This window comes from Augochlora pura, chromosome 7, assembly GCF_028453695.1.
Source record: "Augochlora pura isolate Apur16 chromosome 7, APUR_v2.2.1, whole genome shotgun sequence".
NCBI lineage: Eukaryota > Metazoa > Arthropoda > Insecta > Hymenoptera > Halictidae > Augochlora > Augochlora pura.
Genome location: NC_135778.1, coordinates 25,599,812 through 25,625,317, shown reverse-complemented (window position 1 = coordinate 25,625,317; position 25,506 = coordinate 25,599,812). Strand labels below are relative to the sequence as shown.

General features: G+C 37.7%; 3 protein-coding genes across 8 annotated transcripts; 2 read left to right on the top strand and 1 right to left on the bottom strand.

The window, feature by feature from the left end:
• The first annotated feature begins 946 nt into the window (after window positions 1–946).
• LOC144473110 (facilitated trehalose transporter Tret1) lies at window positions 947–12,116 on the top strand. Of its 2 annotated transcripts, none has more exons than XM_078186705.1 (5): window positions 947–2,050; window positions 9,562–9,782; window positions 9,984–10,397; window positions 10,620–11,185; window positions 11,266–12,116. In XM_078186705.1, exons 1-5 carry the CDS (start codon window positions 2,013–2,015, stop codon window positions 11,587–11,589), a joined length of 1,563 nt encoding a protein of 520 aa, XP_078042831.1. In that variant the 5' UTR covers window positions 947–2,012; the 3' UTR covers window positions 11,590–12,116. The 2 variants fall into 2 exon arrangements, with proteins under 2 accessions (XP_078042831.1, XP_078042832.1); XM_078186706.1 differs by lacking the exon at window positions 947–2,050 and adding an exon at window positions 7,928–7,976.
• On the bottom strand, window positions 11,981–13,537 carry LOC144473777 (uncharacterized). Its single transcript, XM_078187971.1, is given in 4 exon segments — window positions 11,981–12,305; window positions 12,561–12,738; window positions 12,741–12,793; window positions 13,464–13,537. Coding segments are annotated over 4 exon segments (630 nt in total).
• On the top strand, window positions 13,147–24,957 carry Rab3 (RAS oncogene family member Rab3). Of its 5 annotated transcripts, none has more exons than XM_078186041.1 (4): window positions 13,147–13,349; window positions 21,731–21,955; window positions 23,052–23,342; window positions 24,416–24,957. In XM_078186041.1, the coding sequence occupies exons 2-4, from the start codon at window positions 21,731–21,733 to the stop codon at window positions 24,569–24,571; spliced, it is 672 nt and encodes a 223-aa protein (XP_078042167.1). In that variant the 5' UTR covers window positions 13,147–13,349; the 3' UTR covers window positions 24,572–24,957. The 5 variants fall into 5 exon arrangements, with proteins under 5 accessions (XP_078042167.1, XP_078042166.1, XP_078042164.1 ...); XM_078186040.1 differs by having other exon boundaries at window positions 13,147–13,374; XM_078186038.1 differs by lacking the exon at window positions 13,147–13,349 and adding an exon at window positions 18,673–18,979.
• Window positions 24,958–25,506: the final 549 nt, after the last annotated feature.

Genomic DNA, 25,506 nt, shown 5'->3' with positions numbered 1-25,506 from the left:
GCTGATGAACTCGTTCATTTTATCTTCGATTTTCTAATGATAAATGTTTTGTATATTTTGAAAACAAGGAATACAATGGAAAATCTGTTTAAAATTAATCCACACTATTAGCTTTACATAGAGATATTGTACTGTTTTTAACGCATAATTCATACATTTATGACTAAAGTAGAATAAGTCACCTTTAAATATATGTTGTGTGAATAATATTGCACTTTCTAGTAGTAGACTTTTCAATAGTCATAGGCTGGTTGACTCTTTCCAAGTTAAACATAGAATACTTGATATAGACGCCAGATAAGTGTATCACATGAATATTTATATTATATCGCAGTCAGTTGCGGTATAATCCTTTGAGAAGATAAGCTTCTCATAGAGAAAAATTAGTGTCTTGCATTATGTTAGAAATAGTAACAATATAATTACATAGAAACAATAAAGTATTTTTCACTAATCTACTATTTGTAGTAAATATTTATTAGAACGCGAGTCATTAGTTTTTACAAAAATATATGTGTCATTTTACTGTTATCAATGACTGAGATCTAGAAAGGTATGGTGACTATTTGAATGAAAAGTTCTTTCTACCAAATTATTTGTTTTTTCTTTTTTTTTTATATAAACAAATATTTGTCTTTACAGAGTAAGCCCGTAGTTGACACCATAAAAAGTGGAAGTGTTTAAGGCACCAAGCTCGGGTAACTCATCTAAGCACCATTTTGCTGAACGAATTTCTGTTCCTGCAAATAATCTCTAATCGTCTACGCGACTGGTGAACGCACAGATGCGTTCGTGCACACACAATGCTTGGTTCATCAATAAACAATTTTCCACTCGTTTGTCAATGTCGTCAATTCGCAAAGAGGATTAACAGCAGCACGCTCCATGCATCGTCAGCCAAACACGACTGTCATTCTTCGCAGAACGGAGCCAGGTCTAGTTGGGGTACACAGAAGGGGGATCACGAGTGTTTCGTTCACGAAAGAACTCGTGCAAATGTGTTTGGAGGTGGTGGAGAAAGAGGAGGTGATTGAAAGGCACGCGGGCATTCGCTTTCGTTAGTCGTTCAGTGGCTCACTAAACTTCAAACAAGGACCAACACTATTCAGTAGCGAGGAAGAAGCTTTTCCAGACCGGGTACCAGTTCTAGAAGTGAAAAGACAAGAAAGAAGCTTGCTCAAGTGACCCACCTTGAAGGGACTGGACTCTAGAAGGACGATCAATCCTTTTTAAGTTGGGACCAGCTTTAAAATTAGAATAAAAAATCACAAGTTTAAAATTGTAGGTCTTGAAAGGTGGAAGAAGCTTTTTCTGGTTTGGTTACAGTTTTAAAAATGGAAGAATCCTGAGTAGATAAAGTTGAAAGTTCAGATTAATATCACTGTTTGCTGTCTGGAATGATTATCATAATCACCAATTTGTTCAATTTTGTACAATAGATTTGAAGTTTGGTGATAAATAATAAGAGATCAAGATACGAAAGATAGGTATTTGCAACCTTTGTGGCCTTCGATGGGTACTAAAGAAATGGGTAAATGATTCTGGCTAACTGAAAGGCAGATTAGGTCAACGAAGGTAAAACTGTAGAAAGGAACGACCATTACGTATCCTTGGCGCGGCGATCATTAACCTGCAATAGCTACATTTAGAAAAATGTTGAAGGTAAAGCTACAGATCTGTGGATGGTATTGAAAGTTCATAGAAAAAAATACGTTAAGAATGCGGATTATGAATCTAAAAAGAAGAAACTCCTGTGTTCAATGAATTTTAATTTGGAAGGAGGAGATAATAACATAGATCTAAAGAGAGATATTAGTTCTGCTTAAGGAAGACTTTAAGAGGAAATAATTCGAAGAATAATTTAATTGTTGATTAAGAGTCAATTTATTCACAAGATTTTCCTACGATAAAGACTCTAACGCGCTTGGAAACAAAGTCAAAGATGAGCTTCTGAAGTTTCTGGTGGCAGAAGGCAGACTAAGGTGTAACCAGTTGATACCAGTCCGTCCAAAATGGATCAGACATCACCCCCATACGATGAAACAAGCAGGTTTGTAAATTTCAATTTTTACTTTATGCAACATGAATATTTAAAATATTAATAATAACGATAAATACTATTTAAAAGAATGTTATCAACTTTCTAAGATGGTAGAATGTCTTCAGCCTATGCATACAAAATGCACAAGGAATGAAACTGTTGTAGTATTTAACTAACTGACAGTGTTAGCAATCAAAAATTAAATATTGTTAAAATGATTCGTCTGTCTGATAATATGTTTGTGTCCGTGGTAAAGCACACTATTGTTATCGATGTCCAGTTGTTTTCGAATACCAATATCAAAGTTTTATTTCACAAAGTTGTTGTTACCAGGTTTTATTATCCAAAGAAAATTAATTTGTTGACGAAATTTTTATTGCTACTTTTAAATAGGCTGCTAATCGGGGGAATAAGTCTTCAGGTTGTTCACCAATGTACACGGTGTTTTACAAGGTGAAATAAAAATCTTATCAGTGTTTTTTTCCATCGATGTCCGACACATTTTTTAGATATTTTTATCGCTTATCTAAACACGATCTGACGAATGTTTTATAATGGTTCCAGTAGTAAAGTACTGAAGCTTAGTATTTTCGTTTCAGTCTCTAACGAAAAGGTAATCTCTCGATTTCTATTAGAATAAAATTATGTATATCCTTTTTTTATTAAACTAAAAATTATATTTGTTAGAATAAAAATTATGCATGTTTTTTTTTGTATTATAATCGAAAATTCTGTTACATAAATTGTATAAGATCAATTCAACTTAAAAAATTGTATTCTCATTGGAGAAATATATGTATCTGAAAACTTGATGTATATAAATAACATGGATAATTATTTGTAAGAATTCCAGGTGAATTAAGTATAGATAAATGAATGAATGATTGCTTCTGTGAAGAATGTTTGCAATTTACCATAGTATAGTAATTGAGAAGTCGTCCTTCCTTACAGATATAGAAACACAGATAATAGCGATGAACAGTAATTTCCTAGCCAATTATTTTTAGAGTCGCCAGTATAATGTTAAAAGTTTGTCGCGTGTCCTTATGTAACATAGCATTCACTTCTTCATACGTTCAACCTTACAATAATTTGTTTTTAATTAGATCCGGGATTGCACAATTTCGAGTTTCGAGAACTGAAAAATCTTGAATTAGATGCAAGATAAGAAAACATTTTTAGTTAAAAATGTTTTATGACGGATGAATTCAGACGTTAAATATTGAAAATTTTATGTACCAAATACGCAGTATAAACTATATGAAGTATAAACCAAAAAATTAATAAAAATGAAAGTAAATAATAAGTATAAACTAACGCAATATAATAGAAAAGAGAAATAAAACAATAAATTTGACAAATAGAGAATGATGTACAATTAAATATAAAGTAAATGGCTGGTACGAAATAAAATATAGCAAAAAATAAACAATAAAAGGAAAGAGTTAGTATGAAACAATAAATGCAGAATTAACTAAGATGAAGCAATAAATAAAACAAAAGTACTATAGACATAAATATGCTAATTTAAATATATTATAATATATTATAGACAATAAAAAGATAAAACGACTTTCAACAGGGTCACGCGAGCGTTCTAGTGTATACGGAAATATGCAATATGCATTTCTTCGTGTGACTGGTAGGCCTTGGGCAACTAGTGACACAATTTTCATTGTTTCTATTACATCTAGTTATCGCAAATCGCTTCATGTAACCATAGTAGCAATTATTCCGTATTGCATTGATTCATCTGTTAACGCGTGTGCAGTTCAGATAAGAAGGTCGATGAATTATCAACAACTGACTAATAATGTCAACATGGATCTTCATTTTCGTCGGAATTATCAAGATAACCGAATTTCGTGTTTACAAATGCGATTCACGAATTGTGTTAATTATCGTTCGCGTGATTATCAATATGACATGTGTCTGGATCATGTTAGTCGTATTAGAATTTATGGAATCTAAAATGTTTAAACCTTTTTGAGAATTGTAATTCCATATACTGGCATTTTATATAATTTACTTTGATATACATACCTTCGAAAATGTTTCTATCATAAAAAATGCTTTTTAAAATTATTCTTTGACATTTTGTATAACATTTAGATGTTTAAAAATTTCTTTTAATCTAATAGTAACAGCCTTTATATTTTTGGCAGTGTTTGCTTATCTTTTGCACTCGTAAACTTGTGAATTATTTGAATTTTAATTTGTTACTATACTAAAATAATCTATTGAATTTCTTAACAATTTTTCTCTGTTTGAATCAAAGTAATTGTTTATAGTTTTCACCGTTAGATTTTGCACTGTACGAACTCACACGATCAATGAAATTTTTGTATAGTATTGTATTTTATTTTATGATCAATGGAATTTTCCAGCACCCATATAAATTCGTATTATTTAAGCGAATCAATTAAAAATTGGAAAAAATTGATCAATTCGAGTTTGAATCAAACTTTAAATTAGTATCAAACATTAAATATTAATATCATTAACGTACGCTTCTATATTGATTTGAATCACGCAATATTGGAAACCTTTGAGTTTCAATAGTTTCATGGTTCCAATTATCAACGTGGAAATCGTGGTGCATTCGCAGCGTTAAAAATTCGATTATGCCTCCGTGAGATTTTTTATGCTTGCGCTCGCGATCAAACGATTGTTTCACTCATTCTTTTTCACTTCCATTCAGAGCCGTTAATCGAACGTAGTTTCACTCCGCAATTGCATTTTGCATTGTTAGTTCGTTATCGTTAGTCGATCACGTGATTGCGAGATAAGCCGCATATATCAGAATCGTTTCTATGAATCTTGGACTAACAACGGCTTAGGGGTTGCATCCCAATGTTTGTATTCTGCCAGACGCTAATCGAGGAAGCAGCCTTTCGAGGCATCCGTTTAAATATTTAATCGCTCGATAATGACACGTCTAGAGCGACACTTAAGCTACGATTCAACAATTACCGACTCTAACTCTTCGCTTATTACCGTTAAAAATTTCTCATACAATCGCGTAACAATAATTTAAGACATAAACTTACTGTTCTCTCACCTCAGTGAAACTAACACACTTCCGTCCTTGAACGCGCATAATTTCCGGTAAAAAACATACTGCGTTCCGTCTAAGTTCATTCGAAAGATTAAAGTCTCTATTTTGATACCTACAAACAGTTCTTTTTTCGAATGCTGTATTCTTTAGGATGTGAGTATATGAGTATAGTGATTTACAAATTTTGTTTACGATTAGACCTTACGCGTACCGTGAAAAGTGCGTCGTCGCAAATTAATCAATGTTTAATTGTTAACCGATCAGTTATTTGTATAAAAATTTGTTTGCAGTATTTAATAATTTTAATTCCATCAAAGAATGCGTACTATACGCTTCCTGATTATGTCGGATTGCTATAATAATTTCTAAATCGAATGCAGACTGATTGTTGGTTGTTGAACAATTAAGTGTTGAGCAACTGAGATTCCTGACTCGATCGAGCTAAGTCGTTAAAAATCAACTTTACGATCATGTGGTATGCTTCGTATTTTTTGTGCTCGTGCTAAAAATTTTTTCCAATGATTAAATGATGCGGTTAATGATGATGATCGTTGAAATCAGTATGGTAAATGTAGAATGTTATCGGAAAGAATAGGAATCTTGGAAATGCAATTGCGTAATTGTTTCCTTCTTAATATCGCGGCTGAAAGTGTGATAGTAAAACGATTATTTTTATAACCTTGGTAGCGCAAAGGGATTATAAAACATTCCGAATCAAACAGCGCTAAAGTTTCCAAAATACTAAAGAAATAATGTCAATATTTGATTATTTTAGGCACACTCTAGCTTTCTTAAATTTTAAAAGATTCTGTTCAATAAGAAAATTACGTTTAACCAAAGAATTCTGTTAAATGACAAATTCGTGTACAACTAAAAATTTTCAGCTGTTTAGAAAATTATTTTAAGTTAAAGAATCACATTATCTTAGGAAATTGTTTTAAATCAGAAAATAACGACAAATTAAAAAATTACTAAAAATAAATTGTGAACCCATCTTCTAGTTTTCTTGCATCACTCACGATCAGTTAACTTTAATCCTATTATCTACGACTATAATGTCCATCGACTATTGGTTTATCAACAATTTTCATTTTCACTCGAATCATTTTGAATTGTAATAAAAAGGTTCGCAGGAAATGAAATTATTGAATTAAATTTTAATATAATTTTTTATAAAAAATTATATTAACCCTTAAATGCATGATTTTTCCTTTTTAAATACAATAAATTGAAACAAGTAGTTACTTAAATATAGATTAAGGGAAAAATAAAGAAAAAAAAATTTTTTTTCCAAAAAGTATATTTTAAAAAAAAAAAAAAATTAAAAAAAAAAAAAAAATTATGAAATTATGTACGGAAGAAAACACTGATGTAAATATACATCATCATGCATTTAAGGGTTAAATAGTAGAAATATTATTTTCTGAGATGGTAACGCACTTATGGCATCGTCCCCATCTGCTGTTTCAATACAGCTTCTGGCTTTCATTTATCTGTATTATCATAGCTTAATTCACATTACGTGTTTGCTGGGTTTTTTAAAACTTGTAAGAGGTAGGATTTTTTTTGTTTTCGTTGATACCGAAGTACGTGAACTCATCACTACTAGGTACAACTACGTTGCACGAGTGAAAGTATGAACATTAAGCAATACAGATGTTGCAGCATTTTTCAGGTATGTGAGTAGTATAGCTTCTGTATCGTGTAGGCACCTGGGTATGTCATTTTCATTTAAATTAGTTGTCTGATAAATATATTTAGATCTGTTAGGCATAATTTATGTTAAATAACAATGTGGTATTTTTCTGAGAAGTGTCAACTTGAGTGAAATATTTATGCCGAAATAGTGCCATCCCTAATGAAATATTTATACTGAAATAGTATAATTTTTAATAAAATACTTATACTGGAATAATACCATTTTTATTAAAATGCTACTATAAATAGAACATGGCTGAAGCTTTAGAAATGTTTAATTTATTCAGTACGTTGATACTCGACAAGTGTCATTTTTATCAAAATACTATTCTAAATAGAACATGCTTAAATGTTTGCAAATATGTAATTTTCTGTATCTTAAGTGATTTATTTTATCTACTTTAGTGACGTTTCTATTAAAACAATGTTATTGCAATGATGAAATTTATTTTAAAATATTGTCACTGTAATAGTGTCATTTCCTACACAACATTTTCACAGTAATAGTTTCACTTACTTCAGAATATTGTCACTTGTATAATGCAATTTCATTCGAGTAACATTGAGAACTAAATATGTTCAGATGTTCAGAACCATTTAATAATTTAATTTTAAATAGAAAAGAGCAATTTCCAACTAAATTATTCTACATTGACATCTAAAGATAACTTTGCGAGTTTCAGCATCGATTAAAAAAATTATTCGATGTTGTAAACTCGACCTCTTTTACAGCCGGTAGGAATTTTAAGTATTGTTAAAATAGTAGTTGAACACGAGATAAATTGACGAGCACACGACGACGCAGTAGATCGTCGTACGTCGCGTCTTAATGGATTAATGTTAGTCTACGGGTTCTTCTTATCACTTCATCGCGCTAATCCCGACAAGAGTGCATTGTCTCCACTTCTTCAGGTTCCCCTTACTAGAAAAAGAAAAAATAGAAATATCAAATAGAAGCATCCGCTCGCGGAATCCGTTAATCGGAAATCCTCGAAATGATAAAACCGTCGAAGGATTAAGGAGATGGGGATCATGTCGTCACGACGTGTGGCAGCAGCATGATCAAGTAAGAATTTCTGATTAGGTAAGAAATTCTATAAATTGACAGGTCACTAGGAAGTGCAGGAGATACTTGGCGTCAGTGCCTAACAGAGAAGAAATCCCTGGATGTGGGATGAGGTTGGTCTGCAATTCAAATTTTTGTTTCGCTGTTCGTTAAATAGTATTATCATTATCTTTTAAAACTGTTGCATTACATTTGTAATACATGGTTCTTCATCTTGAATGAGTTTTTGGTACACTGAAATCGGTTTGGAGGTAAATTTCAGTGTTTGAAGAAGTTCGTGCGTGAAGATTCATCGAAGACTGCAAATTTTGTTGATTTAAATTGTTAGAATAGTTAGATTACATTTATAATATACGATTTATTCTAGTTTAATAAGTTTTTAGCAAGTTAGAATTGGTGTGAAGATGCGCTTCGGCGTTTAAGACGGTTTGTGCACGAAGATTCTTCGACATCCGTGAAAAGTTTATTGATATAAATCGTTAGATTAATTTAGATTATATTTACAACATATGGTTTTCTACTATAACAAGTTTTTATCACAGTGTAATTAGTTTGAAGTAAAATTTCGGCGTTTAACGATATTCGTACGTAAGAAATTTTCGAATCGTAGGAACACCTTTGATTTATTTTCAGAATTCTGTTATTTTCTCTGTAAATTATTTCACTTATCGTACAATGGAATATTTTTCATTATTTCTCTTAGATTGAAATAATTGTATGAATGAAAAAAGATTAAAGACTGAGTCATGGTCGAATTATTGAAGGCTGATAGAAGGAGAAGGGGTAGGGGGGCGGGGCGCTTGTAATCTCTTCAAGGTGAAAAAACATTGAGTTCACTTCGCAATTGAGCTACCTGTGCAAACTGGTTTGCTGGGTTACGCAAACCCAGGACATCGCGCAGCGAAGCTTATGCAATCGTGGCAAATCGGAATAGAGGACTCTTTTACGCCAAAAGGATCTGTGTCAACCGCAGAGATCAGAATAGTGGTCTGTCCACAGAAGAAAAAACCGAGTAATGGTCTCGGGGCATCATCTCGGTTAGCCGATTTGATTCTCTATTCGAACGCTCGTCGTTTTGTTTAGTCGCTACTTTCCAAAGAAATTACCGTGTCCAAAGAGTTGACAAAGTTTACCTGTACAATTTTACATCACCGAAGAAACTTTTCTTAGTGTCTTTAAGAGAACTAATAATAATAATTATATTAATAATAATAATCTCTCTGAATAATATGATGATATAACTATATCCAACAATGACATTTTTAATTGTTCTTGTTATATTTAATTCTGACATATTTAAATTATCATTGTTATATTTAAATGTGACATATTTGACTGTAATTGTTATATTTAAATATTATTAAATTGAACATGAGTTGGAAAAATAGACGAATTCAATTATATTTTATGACTTTTCTATCAATATTTCGATGTATTTACTATTTTATTACTATTTTCTATTTATTTTATAATTTTATCAATCGTGTTATTAATCGTGCAATATTTGTATTTAATATAATTAATTGTACAATGGGGAGCAGCTTTAAGATGACGAAACTGCTTGAATATTGAAAGGGCATATTTAACAGTGGCAAGATTTTCTTTGAAAAAACAGTATATTCCAGGTGACCCGAGAAGGCAGTTTGCTTGAAAAATAAATGTTCCCGCAGAATAATTGATGTCAATTTCTCGTTTTAGGAATGGAGAGAAAAGTTTGCCAGCGGAGCAGAACGGTAACGCAGACGTGTCTTCAATATCGAAGTTTCGCCAGGCGTTACCACAATGTTCAGCAGTTTGCGCGAAGAATCTTTTGATGTTGACCTTTGGGTCCACACTGGGATTTTCCACGATCCTGATCCCGGAATTGCAGAAGGAAGACTCGGAAATTCCAGTTAACATGGAAGAACTAACATGGATCAGTGAGTCTGCTAATTGAGCTACACAACAGATACTACAGTACAACGAATTGTCACTTAAGATGATTATGTGATACCATTACAAATGATTTTTAAACGAAACAAGAAGTGATTTAAAACTGATTTGGAAAAGTCAAGTTTTCAAAATTTTAAACAGTGCTACTACTGTATTTTGTATTAATTGCATGTGCATAATTTGTGCAGGTAGCTTAAATCTCTTCCTGGTGCCCATTGGTTGCTTTGTCAGTGGGCCAGTGTCGCAGTATTTGGGCCGTAAGAGGACAATGATGCTAATCAACATACCGTTTATAATAGCATGGATTATCTTCCATTATGCTACCAGCGCCGGTATGCTGTTTATAGCATTAGCTTTGTCAGGCTTAACCGGTGGTCTGCTGGAAGCACCTGTGATGACCTATGTAGCAGAAGTGACACAACCTCATCTACGCGGCATGCTGTCCGCCACATCGAGCATGTCAGTTATACTGGGTATTTTCACTCAGATGTTGAGCGGGAAGCTGACTAACTGGAGGACAGTTGCCTTGATCAATTTAACGTACCCCGCGATCTGCCTCGTTGCTCTCTGTTTGGTCCCAGAGAGTCCATATTGGCTTGCTGGTGAGTTTAGTTTTATTAGCAATTCGCAAGCTCTGGTTCAGTATAGCGAAACAGCAGGTCAAGGTTTGAAAAAACTGATTTCCACAAACATGATTGAATAAATTTACCTTGGATCTTATTCGTATTTCCTGAACAATCATTTAAAAACATTTTTATCTTGGCGCAATGGCCTAGAAACCGAAATAGAATATTGGCTCATATACAATTGATCTTATGTTCCAGCAAAAGGCAAATTGAAGAAAGCCGAGGATGCTCTCTGCTGGCTCAGAGGCTGGGTGAGCCCAGCCGAGGTGAAGACAGAATTTCAGCACATATGCAACGAGGTCCACAAGCCAGCAGAGTCGCGACAGAAGGTTTGGAAAGAGTTCAAGAAAAGGACTTTCTACATGCCTTTCCTTCTGGTCACTTGGGCTTTCTTCGTCGGGTCATTCGGTGGTTCCATAAGTCTGCAAACTTTTGCTGTGTTTGTGTTCGAAAAGCTAAATGCACCCATTGACCAGTACACAGCTGCAGTGATCCTTGGTCTAGCGCAGTTGTTGGGTACAATGATCTGTGTGTTCGCCATTCACTTCACTGGGAAGCGAAAGTTAAACTTTTTATCCATCGGTGGCACTGCATTCTGCTTATGTGCAGCAGCCATATATGGTTGTTTGTACGACAATGGTCTAATCGATGGAGAAAGCTTGAGGTGGTTGCCTACCACTTTACTGATCGGTTCAGCCTTCCTATCTCACGTCGGAATTCGACTGCTGCCATGGATCCTAGCTGGAGAAGTTTTCCCTGTGCAGGTAACTGTATAGTTTGCCACGAAAAATGATGATTTGCGTCAGCGCATAGACATACTAAAGCATTTTCATCTGACGATCAGGTGCGAAGCAGTGGAACAGGAGCTGCCGGCTCTATCGGGTACATCTTCAACTCGATCGCCAATAAGACTTTCCTGTATATGGTGAACGGAATGACTTTGGTTGGCACTTTCTTCTTCTACGGTCTGATAAACATCCTAGGTGGCCTAGTACTCTATTTCATGTTACCAGAGACAGAGGGTAGGACTCTCAAGGAGATAGAGGACCACTATCTGGGCGCACAGAGCTTAAAGCACAAACCAAAGAAGGAATCCATAGCGATTAAAGAGAAGTGGGCTGCTACAAACACGGTTGTGGTCTGCGACGACACCGAGAGTAAATTATGAATAGAAAGAGCTTAAGATTACGGTTGTCACCAAGTGGGCAATGAGTGACTTTATATTGAATGCAATTGCAGTCATCTTGCCTTGAAGTTCCTCGTTTGTTTTAGGACAAGCAGCGCAGCTGCTTTGACGTAATTGCGAAAGAAAGTTGAGGTATATGCTTGTAAGTAAGCTTGATGAGAGGAAGGCGATACGTCATTTTGCCAGTAGCTTGATCAGAACAATTTTTATCTCTACATTGAATAGTTTTGTTACATATAAGAGAGTATTTTTTATATTGCAATGCGTAAGATTGTCTAAGTCATACTTTTTAAAAATAAAATGTAAGTAATGTTAAAGAAGAAAAGATGGCAATGAGAGAAGTTGAAGAATACTCTTGGACTAACGATTATGTTTATTCACGTATTTGCAATTCCGTTTGAGACAAATTACACTTCGGCGAACTTGAGACATTGTTCTCGACCGAATTCGTCGTTTCCAAAGGAGATTTTTTAGTGTTCGACATCTTCTCTCGTGGCTTTGCCTGCAATTGATTATTCATGCCTGGCTTGAAGTATTGATCGACCACGTTCAGGAAGTTCTCGTGCATCAAGATATCTACGAGATCGACGATATTCTCGGGGACCTGCGGCACCTTAAGATGCCGCTCACTAATCTTTTCTCTTCTCCTTCTTTTTGCTGATCCACCGATGCTCTTGCATTTCCTGAGATCTGAAGGACTGTTACATCAATTAGACAAAGAATATTAGTAAGGAAACCGTCAAGCGAAAAAAACAAAATATTTTCTGAAACATCAGCAAAGCCATCAATAGAAAGTACAGATTAAAGTTCATATTTGTATTTGGTATAATTGTGTACCATTGGTGGATGAAATTTAAATTAGACATCATTGAAGAAGATATACGTAAGATGTTACTGATAAAAATAGACCGTTAATTCGTTTTTTCATCGGAATCCTTTAATTAACATTTTACTTGATTTTTTCGATGCTACGGTCACAGTGTCGTCGTTTGATCAAGAATTCTTCGTGACTGGATTCCGGTTCCAAGACTAGCTTCTCCATTTTGCACCTGGCGTTCACATTGCGAACATTGTGCTGCGGCATTATGCAAACATAAATTTCACAAAATCACAATCGATTGCAAGACCGCGGAAATTTAACGAGCCATCGAGAATCAACCGAATAAACAAACGAGAAGGAATCCCACTTCATATACAGGAAATTTCAGATACCTTCTATTGGATCGATTTTCAGAAGGCTGTCAACTCCCGCGTTCCATTCTATATCATCGACGGTCGATAGCTTATTGACAGCTGGTAATACAGGGCACGACATGCGGAGGCTTCTTAAAAAGCGCGTGCATAGTCGTAGGCATCGGCGGTATCGGCGATCAACAAGTGTCCTCGAGCAAAGATTCCGTGTCCGGATGGCGGCATATTGATGTCGGCCAGGTTGCCCGTGGCGCAGGCGCGGCCTTCCTCGGGATTGGCCGGAGGACGGGCGGGGGTCCACGAAATGGTCGATATTCTAGCTATAGCGGGGTACAGTGGCGCGCGAGGCTTTTACCGAGGCCAGTCCAGTCTCTTTAAAGTCGTCGCGGATACCAACCCCCGTCGGTTGCTGCTTGTTATTTCACGTCGGTGTACCGTTCTCCTGGACACCGTGTACCGCCTGGAGAACAGGAACACGACTTTCGTCGAGCCGTGGTGCAGGACCGGAAGTGGCAGCGCGCGGTGTGCTAACCCCCATTCGCTGACCAACCGTGAGAGGATCATCCTTCGCAGGAGGTACTCGTCGGCGACGACTCGTTGGACGGGAACGCGACGGACTCGTGTTGCGTGTACCTGTGCTTTCAGGACACGAAGAGCACCGTCACCTCGAGTCTGAACATTTCTGTCCGACCAGCCAGTCCGTCGATAGACTGCTTATTGATTTGTCTCTGTCCTCCATTTCTGTCTCTCTCTCTTTCTCTCTGTCTCTGCTTCTCTCTCGCTCTTTCTCTCGTCTCTTCCTCTCTGGTGCTGGAGAACCTCCCACGCACTTTACACCATTCGATATTCCTTCGAACAGCTAAACAGAGATTTTGGGTTCTAATGTCCTCCAGACACACGCCGATCTTACTCTGAAGAGTAGTCCTAGTGAATTATCGCAGATGAAAGCGAGGGTAAATCAGACATGGTTGCCTGGGTCCATCTTGGGTTACCCTAACGGGAACAAATTTCGTGGTTGAGTCCTCTTCGACCCATAGCAATCGTCTTCCCAATCGTCGGTATTAGCCCCTGGTACTCTTCTTTCATACGTTCTTCGAAGTCATGATTCCCCCATGTACTGATTTCAAATACGCGAAGTTTCCTTTCTGCTTATGGTCACAGACTGCGCTTCTCAAAGCTGTGGTCTTATCGACAAGATTACCCTAGTCGGAACAATCTCAGAGATCGAGTCAGCGACGTCTCACCAGCGTCTTATCTCTGCCAGCTTCGTTCCTCGGTACCCTAACGTCGTTGTTTCAGTGCTAGAAACCGTATATGTGGACTTACAAAACAGAATCTGTCGATATAAAACAGAATCGGATGAAGCATTGTCGTAGGATCATTATTAGGGGTTAAGTGAGCGTGTGCCGAAAGTAAAGTCTGGAGAGTCAACGTAAAGATGATTAAAGAGCTGGATCGGTATGAGTTGGTGAACGCGAGAAATGATTCTCTGTTGGACTACCGGTGTCGGTCAGGTATTTATCAGCCGCGATATCAAGGTATCCAGCGTATCGATTCGGACGCTTTTTCGGGATCCAGATTCGAGCGTCACGATGTGCTCATACAGAGGCTCCATCTTCCGTCTACGCTGATTCCGCCAGCCGCTGAAATCGAAACTATGTAACGCGCGGCGTGGGTGGTCAGGGGTTAGGAATCGATCTTCCGAAAATATTTGCTCTGCTGCCTGCCCTCTCCATTGGCCACAATCCCCCCACCTTCTCGTTTATGGCGCAACATAATCGACGAGACTAAGATTCAGTTTTTCCGATGATATTTCCGCCATTTTCATGGATAACTTCGTATTGACTTCTAAACTTCCGGAGCTCAAGTCTCATCGGCAGTACCACCGTCAGAACTAGCTTCTGTGCCGATCTCGGATATTAGGAGACTCAATGTAGATGGATCACATTATAGAAAGATGTTAGCGTAACGAAACTTTCGATCAAAAATTCGTTGGATACAAACTTGCTGGCAACCTTGAGAATCGTAACAGAAAAATGATTTACTACTTATGGTCAGACAGTGGCATTGACTTTGAAACTGTAATCAACAAGGCAGATGTCGACTTGACGACTGCCTCATGAACTTTTGTTGCCTATTGCCGTAACTCTATGTGTTCTGGATAAGGTATATTGAAATAAAACTTGTACATTTAATATTCTTCGCATGGTGAAACATGTCCATTTAGTAACACGCGTATCAATACCATTTTAAACCCTTTGCACGAAGGAGGATCAGGTAACAGTGATAAGAAGATGCAGTAAAACAAGCAATGGACAAGCAATAACAAGAAGATCAAATCAAGATTACAATTATAGTGTGAAATTTCACTGTTGAATAGAACAGGAAGATCCAGTGTCCCGATTAACACGTTCGTTACCAGCGTTGTACATGTGCGACGACCTCGATTTTATATTTCACGTGAAGAACATCAAATTAATTTTGTGAACGTAATTATTTAAAATTGTAACACATATCATATTTACGAAATTTATGGCTTCTCTATGACGACATTATTTAATACGATAAATACAATAAATATAGGTATGTACGTTAGCGATGCTGGTGGCGGACGTGTTAAGAATAAGCTGCGCCAAAATTACACGAGAACAATCCTGCTGAAGCTATTATCCCAATGAAATCCCTCTCTCAAAATGGCAAAAAATACCATTCGCAACTAGTATAATTTCAATAACAACACTGACAGCAAAATACAGACAACGCTACCATAAGCTCTGTTGAAATAGAGGAATAACGGAGTTGGAAATGTTTCGAGATGGTTCATTTTGATACCGTAAGATGGTGTTAAATGTAACAAAATAGAATCTTTAGAACAGTAACAAAAATCTGGTCGTTATTAGGATAGTTTGGAAGATGACTGACGCAATTTGGTCCGAACTACCCCGCAATGTTGTAGTTGCATTAAAGATGCAATTGTGTGCAGCACGAGAGCTGCACGACAACGTTAACATATGGCCAGGCGATATGATTATCGCGAACCTTGTCCCACTTTCTTTCGCCACCGCGTTTGGTGTGCGCTGCGCGTGGGTGGTCGACACATTTTTCCCCGCGAAAACCGTTTCCGGGAGTTTCGATACCGACCACAGGTTGTCGAACTTCCGGATTTTCGGGCCGCTACACTGGTAACACGTAAACAGGATTTTTTTTTTGGAGCCGTGACAAATGCTGTTCTGCTGTAGTCTGAATTTATATTTCTGGCTTTTGGCAAACCTCCGTGTACATCCGACTCGATCTCAGCGCGAGATTCGAGGTAACGTTACCTCGGATTCGCGTGTACCGATCCCTTTATAAAATTATCGAGACTAAATCGTGGCGGATCTTCTAGAAATTTGCTAAAAGGTGCAATTGTTCGTTTGCCGTTGCACAGCTATAAAGAGTCGGGATACGTTATCGGAGTAGAATGGATCGTGAGTTTAACACGGCAACAAGTCGATTGGCTTTTAGCGGGACAAAGGACCTTTTAATTTCTCTTCTCCTTCGGCGAGCATCCTAGAAATAAGCGAAGTAGAAATGATAAAACTTGAAAATCTGAGGGAACTCTGGAGTTGCCGCTACGACTCGAGCACGAGATCGATAAGAACCCTCCCACCCCCGTCGAAAAAGTTCGCAGTGTCTGTGGCGCGGCGTCGTTTTATTTATAGTCCTCGTTGCTGCCACTCATTTTTAGGCATAACTGCACTCGGCTATGCAGCTGATCGTTCGCATCTATAGCTCTCTCTTCTGTTTACTATCTCTCCACCGATCACAGCCGCCGTAAATCCAGTCGTCCGGAACACCTGTAATATGATTTCAAAATTTTCTTTTAAACTGACCATATTTTCTGAATATTTCATCGTTACTGCATTTTTTGAACGTGCGAAACGGCTTTAGTATTTCAATAAAAATAGAATGTGGATGACGGTCGATCTCTTTAAAATCTTGTCCTTTAAAAAAATTCGGTCAGGATCAACATTCAGCGGTGAAAATATCGGGGAATACAAAATCGAAAATTACAATGATAATTACTTTTTGGTTAGTGTTATTTTTAGTTAGTATCACTTTTAGTTAGTGTCGTATTTAGTTAATGCCTCATTTGGTTAGTACCATTTTTCGATAATGCCATATTTGTTCAATGTCGTTTTTATTCAGTGCCATTTTCTTCGAACAATCTGACAGAAAATTGGGAAAACCGTTTAACAATCGGCTTCGTTTACCGGATAAAAATGCCATTTCTCCAGGCAAGGGGCGCTCTAATCAGATTTATTAGGCAGCGTTAGTTGCAGCAGTCTTCAAGGCTTGTAATTAAACCTCGCCGGCGCGTGTAGCCAATTGTGCCCGAAACTGTTGTATCAGTTAGAATTACAGTTCTCAGGTAGACACGGCTCCGTTGTAAATGTATTGTTGCGACAATCTGGCTAAGCTGAAATTAGAACCAGCAATTATCGAAAATTTCGGCAGTCGCAGTCGTCGATTGTTGTACGGTGTTGCAACCGCGGCTCGCGCGTATTATTGGTTCAGCTGCAGGCTGTCAGCGTGATCCGTTCCCTTTCTCAAACAAATTCATTCCAGGCGGGCCTGCGGTTACTATAGCCGCACCTGGCGCCCGGAAAAAGTCACGGACGCGCACGGTGCGGCCGCGGTATCACCTCGGAAGTAGAAAATGATTAGCAATGACCGATAATTACATGGAAGTTATGCGGGTTCTGCGAGCATGAATAGATTGTTTACTGGGTTGGAAATTATACAAGGCGAGCATCATTTAACAAATTCGATTTGACGTATTTAGATCGTATTTTACTGTTTTTCATTTAATTATACTGACTAGCTTATTAGAGTTCTTTTGGGTTCTTTTCTTAATCAACCTTTGGTACCAGTTATTTCAAAACATTCAACAAAAATTAAACCATTAACACTAGATTTAAGGAATCCGTCAAAATGACGGATCACTGATTTGTTAACGTACTATTATTCAGATTTTAAAGATAAATTTATTGCTTATTTATCGATTATATTTACTATAATTATTTATATTTATTTATTTATCGATTACATTAATAATTAGAATAAATCGTTACTTTCATAAACAAATATAAAACGGCTGCTTTTATTACTCCGTAAAACTAGTGTTAAAGGCGATATTAGAACGTCGATGAACACAAGGTAGAAAATTGTAATGGCACTTCTCTTTGACTAGTTTCACTATTTAAATACATAAAGTGGATTCGAATTCTTCGAAGTTGTAAAGATAAATTTGTTACCATATTAATGAATTTTTGATAGCTATTACCTACATTGGAGAATATAAATGATTCCATTTGCAATCAGTGCCATTTTTCAAACTAATACAGTTAAGTACTAACACAAACTTCAAGACGAAATTGTTAACAATGGTCCTCTGATTCAAGCCGTCTGAGTGGGAAAATATAATAATTCCACGTCAGCACACTGAGTAAGACGACTGTAAAGAAAAAATTGTTAACGACAGTGCTTAACCAACCGGTATTATATACGTTAAGAAGTATAATATATGTATAGTGATGCCATTTACGGTAAGTGGTATTCTTTGAAACAGTGTGTAGAATAATTATAAAGATAGCTTCCCTTGAAAAAAATTCCGAATAAAATCGTACGAAATTGCAACCTCTGATTGCTCTATACATTTATCATTTCTAGCCATTACCATGTGTGTGCTTGCACGCGCACGAGTATATTGAGAAACCGCGATAGCAGCGTCTGGACGACGTTGAACACAGCCGACGAAGTGCGAAAATTAACGAAAGCGATACGACTAGCTTATGTTATCGAAATCAACTATTCTAATTGCCAAGTCGGCGACACGTCGCGTTCGTCGACCGTTAGCAAACGCCCGACTCTAGTTCCTTCCCGAAAATCGATAGTCAAACAGGAAAATCAACGGAAAGCGATACTTTTATCTCGGATCTACGATTTTCCATCGTCGAATAGAAAATACTTTTGAGAAAAGGAAGGACAGGAAATTCGCGGAAGAATGCTCGCCAAAGAGAAGAAGCACGAAACTGGAAATGGTTGCAACATGGCGGTGAAGGACTCTGTGTTGGAGCTGAGGACCAGGATGACTCGCATGATGTCCATCGTTGATATATCCCCGCGGGACAGACTTCCGGTATCAGACACGTGTCCATTTTCTGGGTGCTAGCGCAGTGTTTCGAATCGGTTCGCAACAGTATTCGTCAGGCACAGGTTCGCACTGGTTCGACCGAATGTTCGAGAGTGCTAGCTGGATTGTAGAGTGAAAGTAATGGTTGTTTCACCTGGTGCCATAATTTTGTCGTGGGATTTGTTTTCGTTAGAAGATATTCCATCTTTGTGCTGGAACGTTTCAAGTGAACGTCCGTTTTTTTAACGGCTCCGTAGGTTTCGAATGAAGCGGCATTTTCGTGGATTGTTTATTGCTTAATTATAGGTTCCGACCACGTTCGTTACAAGTGCCGCGTGAAAATTGTCTGCGAAACAATTTTGGTTGCTACTGGTCTGGCAATGATGCTACGAAATGTAATTTCTTAACATCTTTACTAATAATCAATATTGTTAACGATCAAAAATACAGTTCGCTGAAATTTTTGTCAAACTTTATATAGAAAATGTTGAGAAACCATTCCTATAAAAATTTTTGCTACAGCTTTCTGTAAACGATGTTACAAGATAACGTTTCCTTAAGTTTTTTTTTTACTGGAATCCAACACGAACGACGACGACAAAATAATGTTCGATGCAATTGTTATTAAAATTCTCTAGAGTCCATGTTAAAACATTATCTTCACGAAAAATTTGTTATTAGAATTTACTATAGATGATGCTATAAGATAGTATCTCTTACAGTTTTTACTTAAATAAAATATGGTCGACGATGACAAATATAATTTTCGCTAAAAATTCCCCACAGGCGTAGCGTTTTCTTGCAGTAGTTGATAGAATATTGGGGTTGGTCTGATTCAAGAAGGTGAAGATACTGAATCAGGGGTTGTGTGACGGTAGAAATAGCTTATCGAAGAATAAGGAATCGATACGGTGGAATCAAGATAGGGAATTCTAGTAGGTAACGTTTAGGTTACAGCGATGCAGTGATCTACGAATTTTGGTAGATTAGGTCTAGTAATAGCAGATTATTAATTAATGAAGCGTCCCAAAGTGAGGAATAGAACGGTTGTCTCAGGGGAGCGAGTAAAATTCAAATAAAAAAATTATTATAGTTCCCCAACTAATTTCCTATTGATTGGTACTATATTAAATAATCGAATTATTGTATATTGATTAATTCATTAGCATCTGGTTGTATATTTACTAATTCCACAGTAACTGATTTTACATTAATTGCTGAAATAATAATAATGTTCGTATGTTAAATAATTCAATAATAATTAGAGGACTGCGGATTTTATGTATCTATGGTGCAAACGGAAAATAAAATTTAAAACTATAAAAGAACTCAATGAAACTAAGAATGCTAATTTATTAATTTGACTTTATTAAAATTATTTAAGAAAGAAACGTAGCTCTATTTGGCTTCTATAGCTGGCATTAGATGCAGATAAATTTTCTTTTGCATAAATATCCGCAGTCTGTTAATTAATTCTATATTAATTAACTCAATAGGAACTAATACTATCTAGTTGACTGATTGATTTTATTCACAAAATGATTGAAAAACAAAAGCATATCGGTGTAAAATAAGCAAACGCTACTTCCAATTCTGGTGATGTCCGAGTTTGCAGCTTGGTCATGTTTTTACATAACATGAATATTATCTGCTAACGGAGTCCGGTTTCCCAGTGAAAAATCGAAACAGGAAATGTTCGAAAATCTAACACGGTCGAGGAGCTGTATAGTTACAGCGACATAAAAGTGCTAAGAATATTCGCTCCATCGCTTCGTATAAACAATGTATCGCATAAAACCGTAGACGAGCATAGAAAATTCGTATTTTGAATAATAGGGGGAGATAAGACGTTCCGTTTCCTTCAACCTAAAAAAGAAAGTAGGTTTCCCCGAGACAAAAAAGACGCGCGCCTTCTTCCCCCCTCCCCCCACCCCCCGATTTGCTCGCGTGGTTGACCACCCCTCCGTCCGTGGTGGAAAGATGAAGTGTCGCTTAAAAAAGCTGGCGATGGGGTGCGTGGCAGAAGAAATTCACTTAACCCGACCCTCGACTTTCTTGAGAAACCTCCTTGTGATTACGCGCCGTGAAACATAAAAGTCTTGGCAATTTGTCTAAAATAGTGGGTCAACAGAACCTAATTCCGTTGAACTTTCCACTGAAGCGTATTAGGAAAGGCTCACGTACCCTCTGTCCGGATTGTTTTACATTTAAAAAATAAAGTACCACATCATTTTAAATTACGTGTCGCAGAGTTCTCTGTTCATTGATCCAGCCTGATCGATGAACTGAGAATTTCTGTACGAAATAAAAATGGTCTTTTTCTGTTGCAAGAAATATAAGTCACTTTTAAAAATGATATTCCTTCCTTACTAAAATTAGAATAATATATTAATACTTTTTCTTTTTAAAATCTTTCTACTGTTTCAAATCACATATACCCATTCTTATCATAATTGCATAAAATTTACAGTCTTCTGATCGGCTACATTGATTACAATACTTCCTCATTAACAACATTGGCACCCAGTTTCTTGATATTAGAATGGATCTTTCTACTGCATCAAATTAAATATCGTAAATACATACAACCCTTAGTTTACTAATCCTAATCAATATGATCGATATTGGTAGTCTACTGATAGTTTTGTATTGTAATTGAATAATTAATTCTAATCATTCTCCATTGTCAATATTGGCATCGATTTCATTAATATTCGAGTTTTACATAAAAGATGTTTAATCTTTGATTCTTTGTAGATGGCGGGCAAGGCTGTCGAGGACCCAAAGAAGGAGGCCGCGGACCAAAACTTCGACTACATGTTCAAGTTGCTGATCATCGGCAACTCGTCCGTCGGCAAAACCTCGTTTCTCTTCCGTTACGCGGACGACTCGTTCACTTCGGCCTTCGTATCGACCGTGGGGATCGATTTTAAAGTGAAAACGGTCTTCAGGAACGACAAAAGGGTGAAACTACAGATCTGGGTCAGTGGAACTTCATCGCAACCTAAAATCGATACCCACAATCTTCATGGTTTCTTGATTGCTGCGTTGCTCTCGCCCTAAATTTAAACTTGCCGCGTAATGCTCGTCATTTTGGATCCTACCAACAGAAATTCAATATGAAGTGTTCGGAGCAGATCGTATGATTTTTTATTGATACTTATTTCGATCAGTTAAGAGAAATAGCAGTCAACAATTCTGTGAACATTTCGCTTAATTAGTTCACCGATCAAACAACATCCTGTGGTTCACGTACACTTCCTTATTTTCTATGGAAATTAAATTACTCGTCTACGTGGCTACGCGTATAACCGATTCCATGGTTTAATTATAAAAGTTAATTAAAAAGCGCAAAGTGGATTCTTCCTCGGTCACCATATTGATTGAAGCGACGAGTGATTGAATTTGTCCATTAGCAGATTACATTTTACAAGATTGTTTATCCGATTGAAAGTATGGTTTATTAATCCGATAAGTAAATGCAAATAATTAAGATGTTAGTTTACGGAATTATCGAAACAGTTGTTACAAAATATCGGAGAACATTTTTAACAACTGCAAGGTGAATCGGTTTTTGAAGACGAAATGCTAAATATAGTTGCCGAACGTTTAACCACATGTGGCTTCATTTATCATTCGCAGGAAATAATAAGGAAATCCACAGCTATACATTATCATTGTACTAATAGTCCCCACTCATGACAGCCCATTGTTTTACTCTGGCGTGAAATATGTTCAGAATTTCACGCTGTCGGCTATTGAACATGCTCCTTTCACAAACTATTTCCTTATTTCACAATTGAAGAAATGTCGTCATGGCTCTAACAGAGAAAAATTAAATTAGACAAATTTTTAAACCGAATGCAAGTATACAGACACGTTTAATTGTGCCACTAAACTATTGAAAGGATACTTTTCATTTTTTATGTGATTCAATGGACAAAAATAATGCACTTTATATTCTATATCTTTTTATATTCATACTAAATATAAATAGTATATAAGTACAATGTAAATATAATACAAATATAAATTGTATTAAGTAGAACAAATGCTAAGCGAATGGTGATCATTGCAGGACACGGCGGGCCAGGAGAGATACAGAACGATAACAACGGCCTACTACAGGGGCGCCATGGGTTTCATTTTAATGTACGACATCACGAACGAAGAGTCGTTCAATTCCGTACAAGATTGGGTCACGCAGATCAAGACTTACTCGTCCGACAATGCCCAAGTGATCTTGGTCGGCAACAAGTGCGACATGGTCGAGGAAAGAGTAATCAGCGAGGACAGAGGCATGCAATTGGCAGGCCAATTGGGGGTGCAATTCTTCGAGACGTCCGCCAAAGAGAACATTAACATTAAGGTAAATCCTATGCTGGAATCCCGAGAACCGAAACCGGAACCTCTTCGTTCTGACGTCTAGCTGCAGTTCGGTGCCAAGACAAACCGAAACGATTGTTCTCTTTCAGCGGGAACGCCGAAGACGTAGGCTATATAGGACTATGCCAAGTTGAGAGCTATGTTTTTTCTTCCTCGTTCGTTTACCGAATCCATTATCGCGCGTTGCCGCCATTAGCGGACGACGACAGAAAGGTTGCCGTGTCACGTTTCAACGTTTATTCCCATCCGCAAGGTGTGTGTGTACTGTACCATTACCTCCGATCGGTTGTCCTCGATTGCCGCTCATCTGCACCCATTAATCACGCCTGAACAACTGGTCGAACCTATTGGCATTGACACATCAACGTCCAACGCCGATCGATTTCTCTGCTCGCAGCCCCGCGACGTCTGCCTTGAGTCTGTGCAGTCGCTCAGTGATTTCGAGTGCAAATACGTCGCTGTACTTTAGGGCTATCTATTGGTATCTGCGTAATAGCTGCATAAGACAGGTGATCGTTTGAAGATTAGCTTGCGCTTCAGGGATTTCAGCGAGACCCGTATTGTGCCCAATCTCGTGAAAGCTACTCTTGAGACAGTTGGGGGTTGTTGGAACACTTGTGGTCAGCCTGCTGAAGTACGGGTTAAAACAGATATCATAATTTCTAATTTTAGCACAGTTGAGCCTTGGGACACCTGTTGGGTTCAACTCGTTGGGTTCAACTCGTTGAGGTCAAGATTGATATAGGTTCAGTTTAAACTGGGTTTGTGTACTCAGTGATACATTTATCGGAAACATTCGCAGTTTGTTTCGGCTCGAGCTAGTTGTGGAGGGAATTCTGAAAACATTGAAGAGGATTAGATTCACAAAGTCTTTTTGCTGAGAGATTCCATTGTTTCTGGATTTTAAAAACCTGTCGCCGAACTATCCGAAACGTCATCAGTGCCTCTGCCTTGAATCGCCATCGACGATTCACGATCCAAATTCCAATTTCCCTGAAAGAATGTAGACTCCCCATTCTGGAAACATAGAATATACAAATGGAAACTTGTTTTCAGCCGGTGTTCGAGCAACTAGTGGACATCATATGCGACAAGATGAGCGAGTCCCTGGATAATGACCCGAACCTAATCGCGGGTGGCGTGGGCCAGGCGAAGGGCCAACGACTTACCGACCAGCCGACCAATCCAGCGACCACCAACTGTAATTGCTAAGAACGCGGGAGGCCATTTAAACTCTCTATAAGAAGAAGGATAAACAAGAGACGGGATAACAGAGGAAGAAACCTTAGACGCGAGGGACGCGTGTATGCCTGTACATGTGTGCGTGAACGCGTGGTCTACCTGGTTGTGTGTGTACGCAGCGTGTGTACCAGTGTGCGTGGGAAAGAGAAAAGGGAAACGGGAGAGAGAGGGAAAGAGAGAGAAGGAGGAAGGTCGAGTGATAAACGCTGGCTCTAGTTCAAACCCTGTTTGTCGTTCCTTTACCCCTTGTTTCCGACCGTTCTTCGTTCTGCTCTTTTTCTTTCCTCCTTTCTCGATCAATATATTTATATATATGTGCACATAAATACGTATATATGTACAGGGTGAACCGTGAAGTACGATTAGACTGCTTGTCTTCCTCCTCAGTCGAAAGCTCTATCGGCGTCGCCGGTAGGGTTATCGATCAGTTGGTCCCCTCAGAAAAAAAGAGAGTTTGCAAGGCGAGCTCGTCGATCCACGATCAAACAGGCCGTGGTGGAGTTTAACCGTGTAAAACACGAACCGGAATTGGCAGAGAAAAACCACCATGCACGTCTCTGGTGTAGGCGAAGCTGACGCTTTGGCCCAAGGTGTTCAAGGGAACGGGAGATGAAACTCAGTTCCAAGATGGTGTCCAAGCCCAGCCAAGACTATCTACCGGTCAGGACGCTATAGTGCACAACGTATATATACATATAAATAATATATTACACACCGTCGTTTTTTCATTATTTAGCGAACGTAATTTTCTTAGAGGGTGTTGTTGCTCATTGTTGCTGTATGTGTTGGCGGGTGTCACGCGAAGTCCACATGAATATTCAGTAAGCAGGAAAACGTTGTGATTGAACGAGCGGAACCAGCTCGTACCGGTTCGTCGAAGTCAATACGAGGCACCGGGATTGATT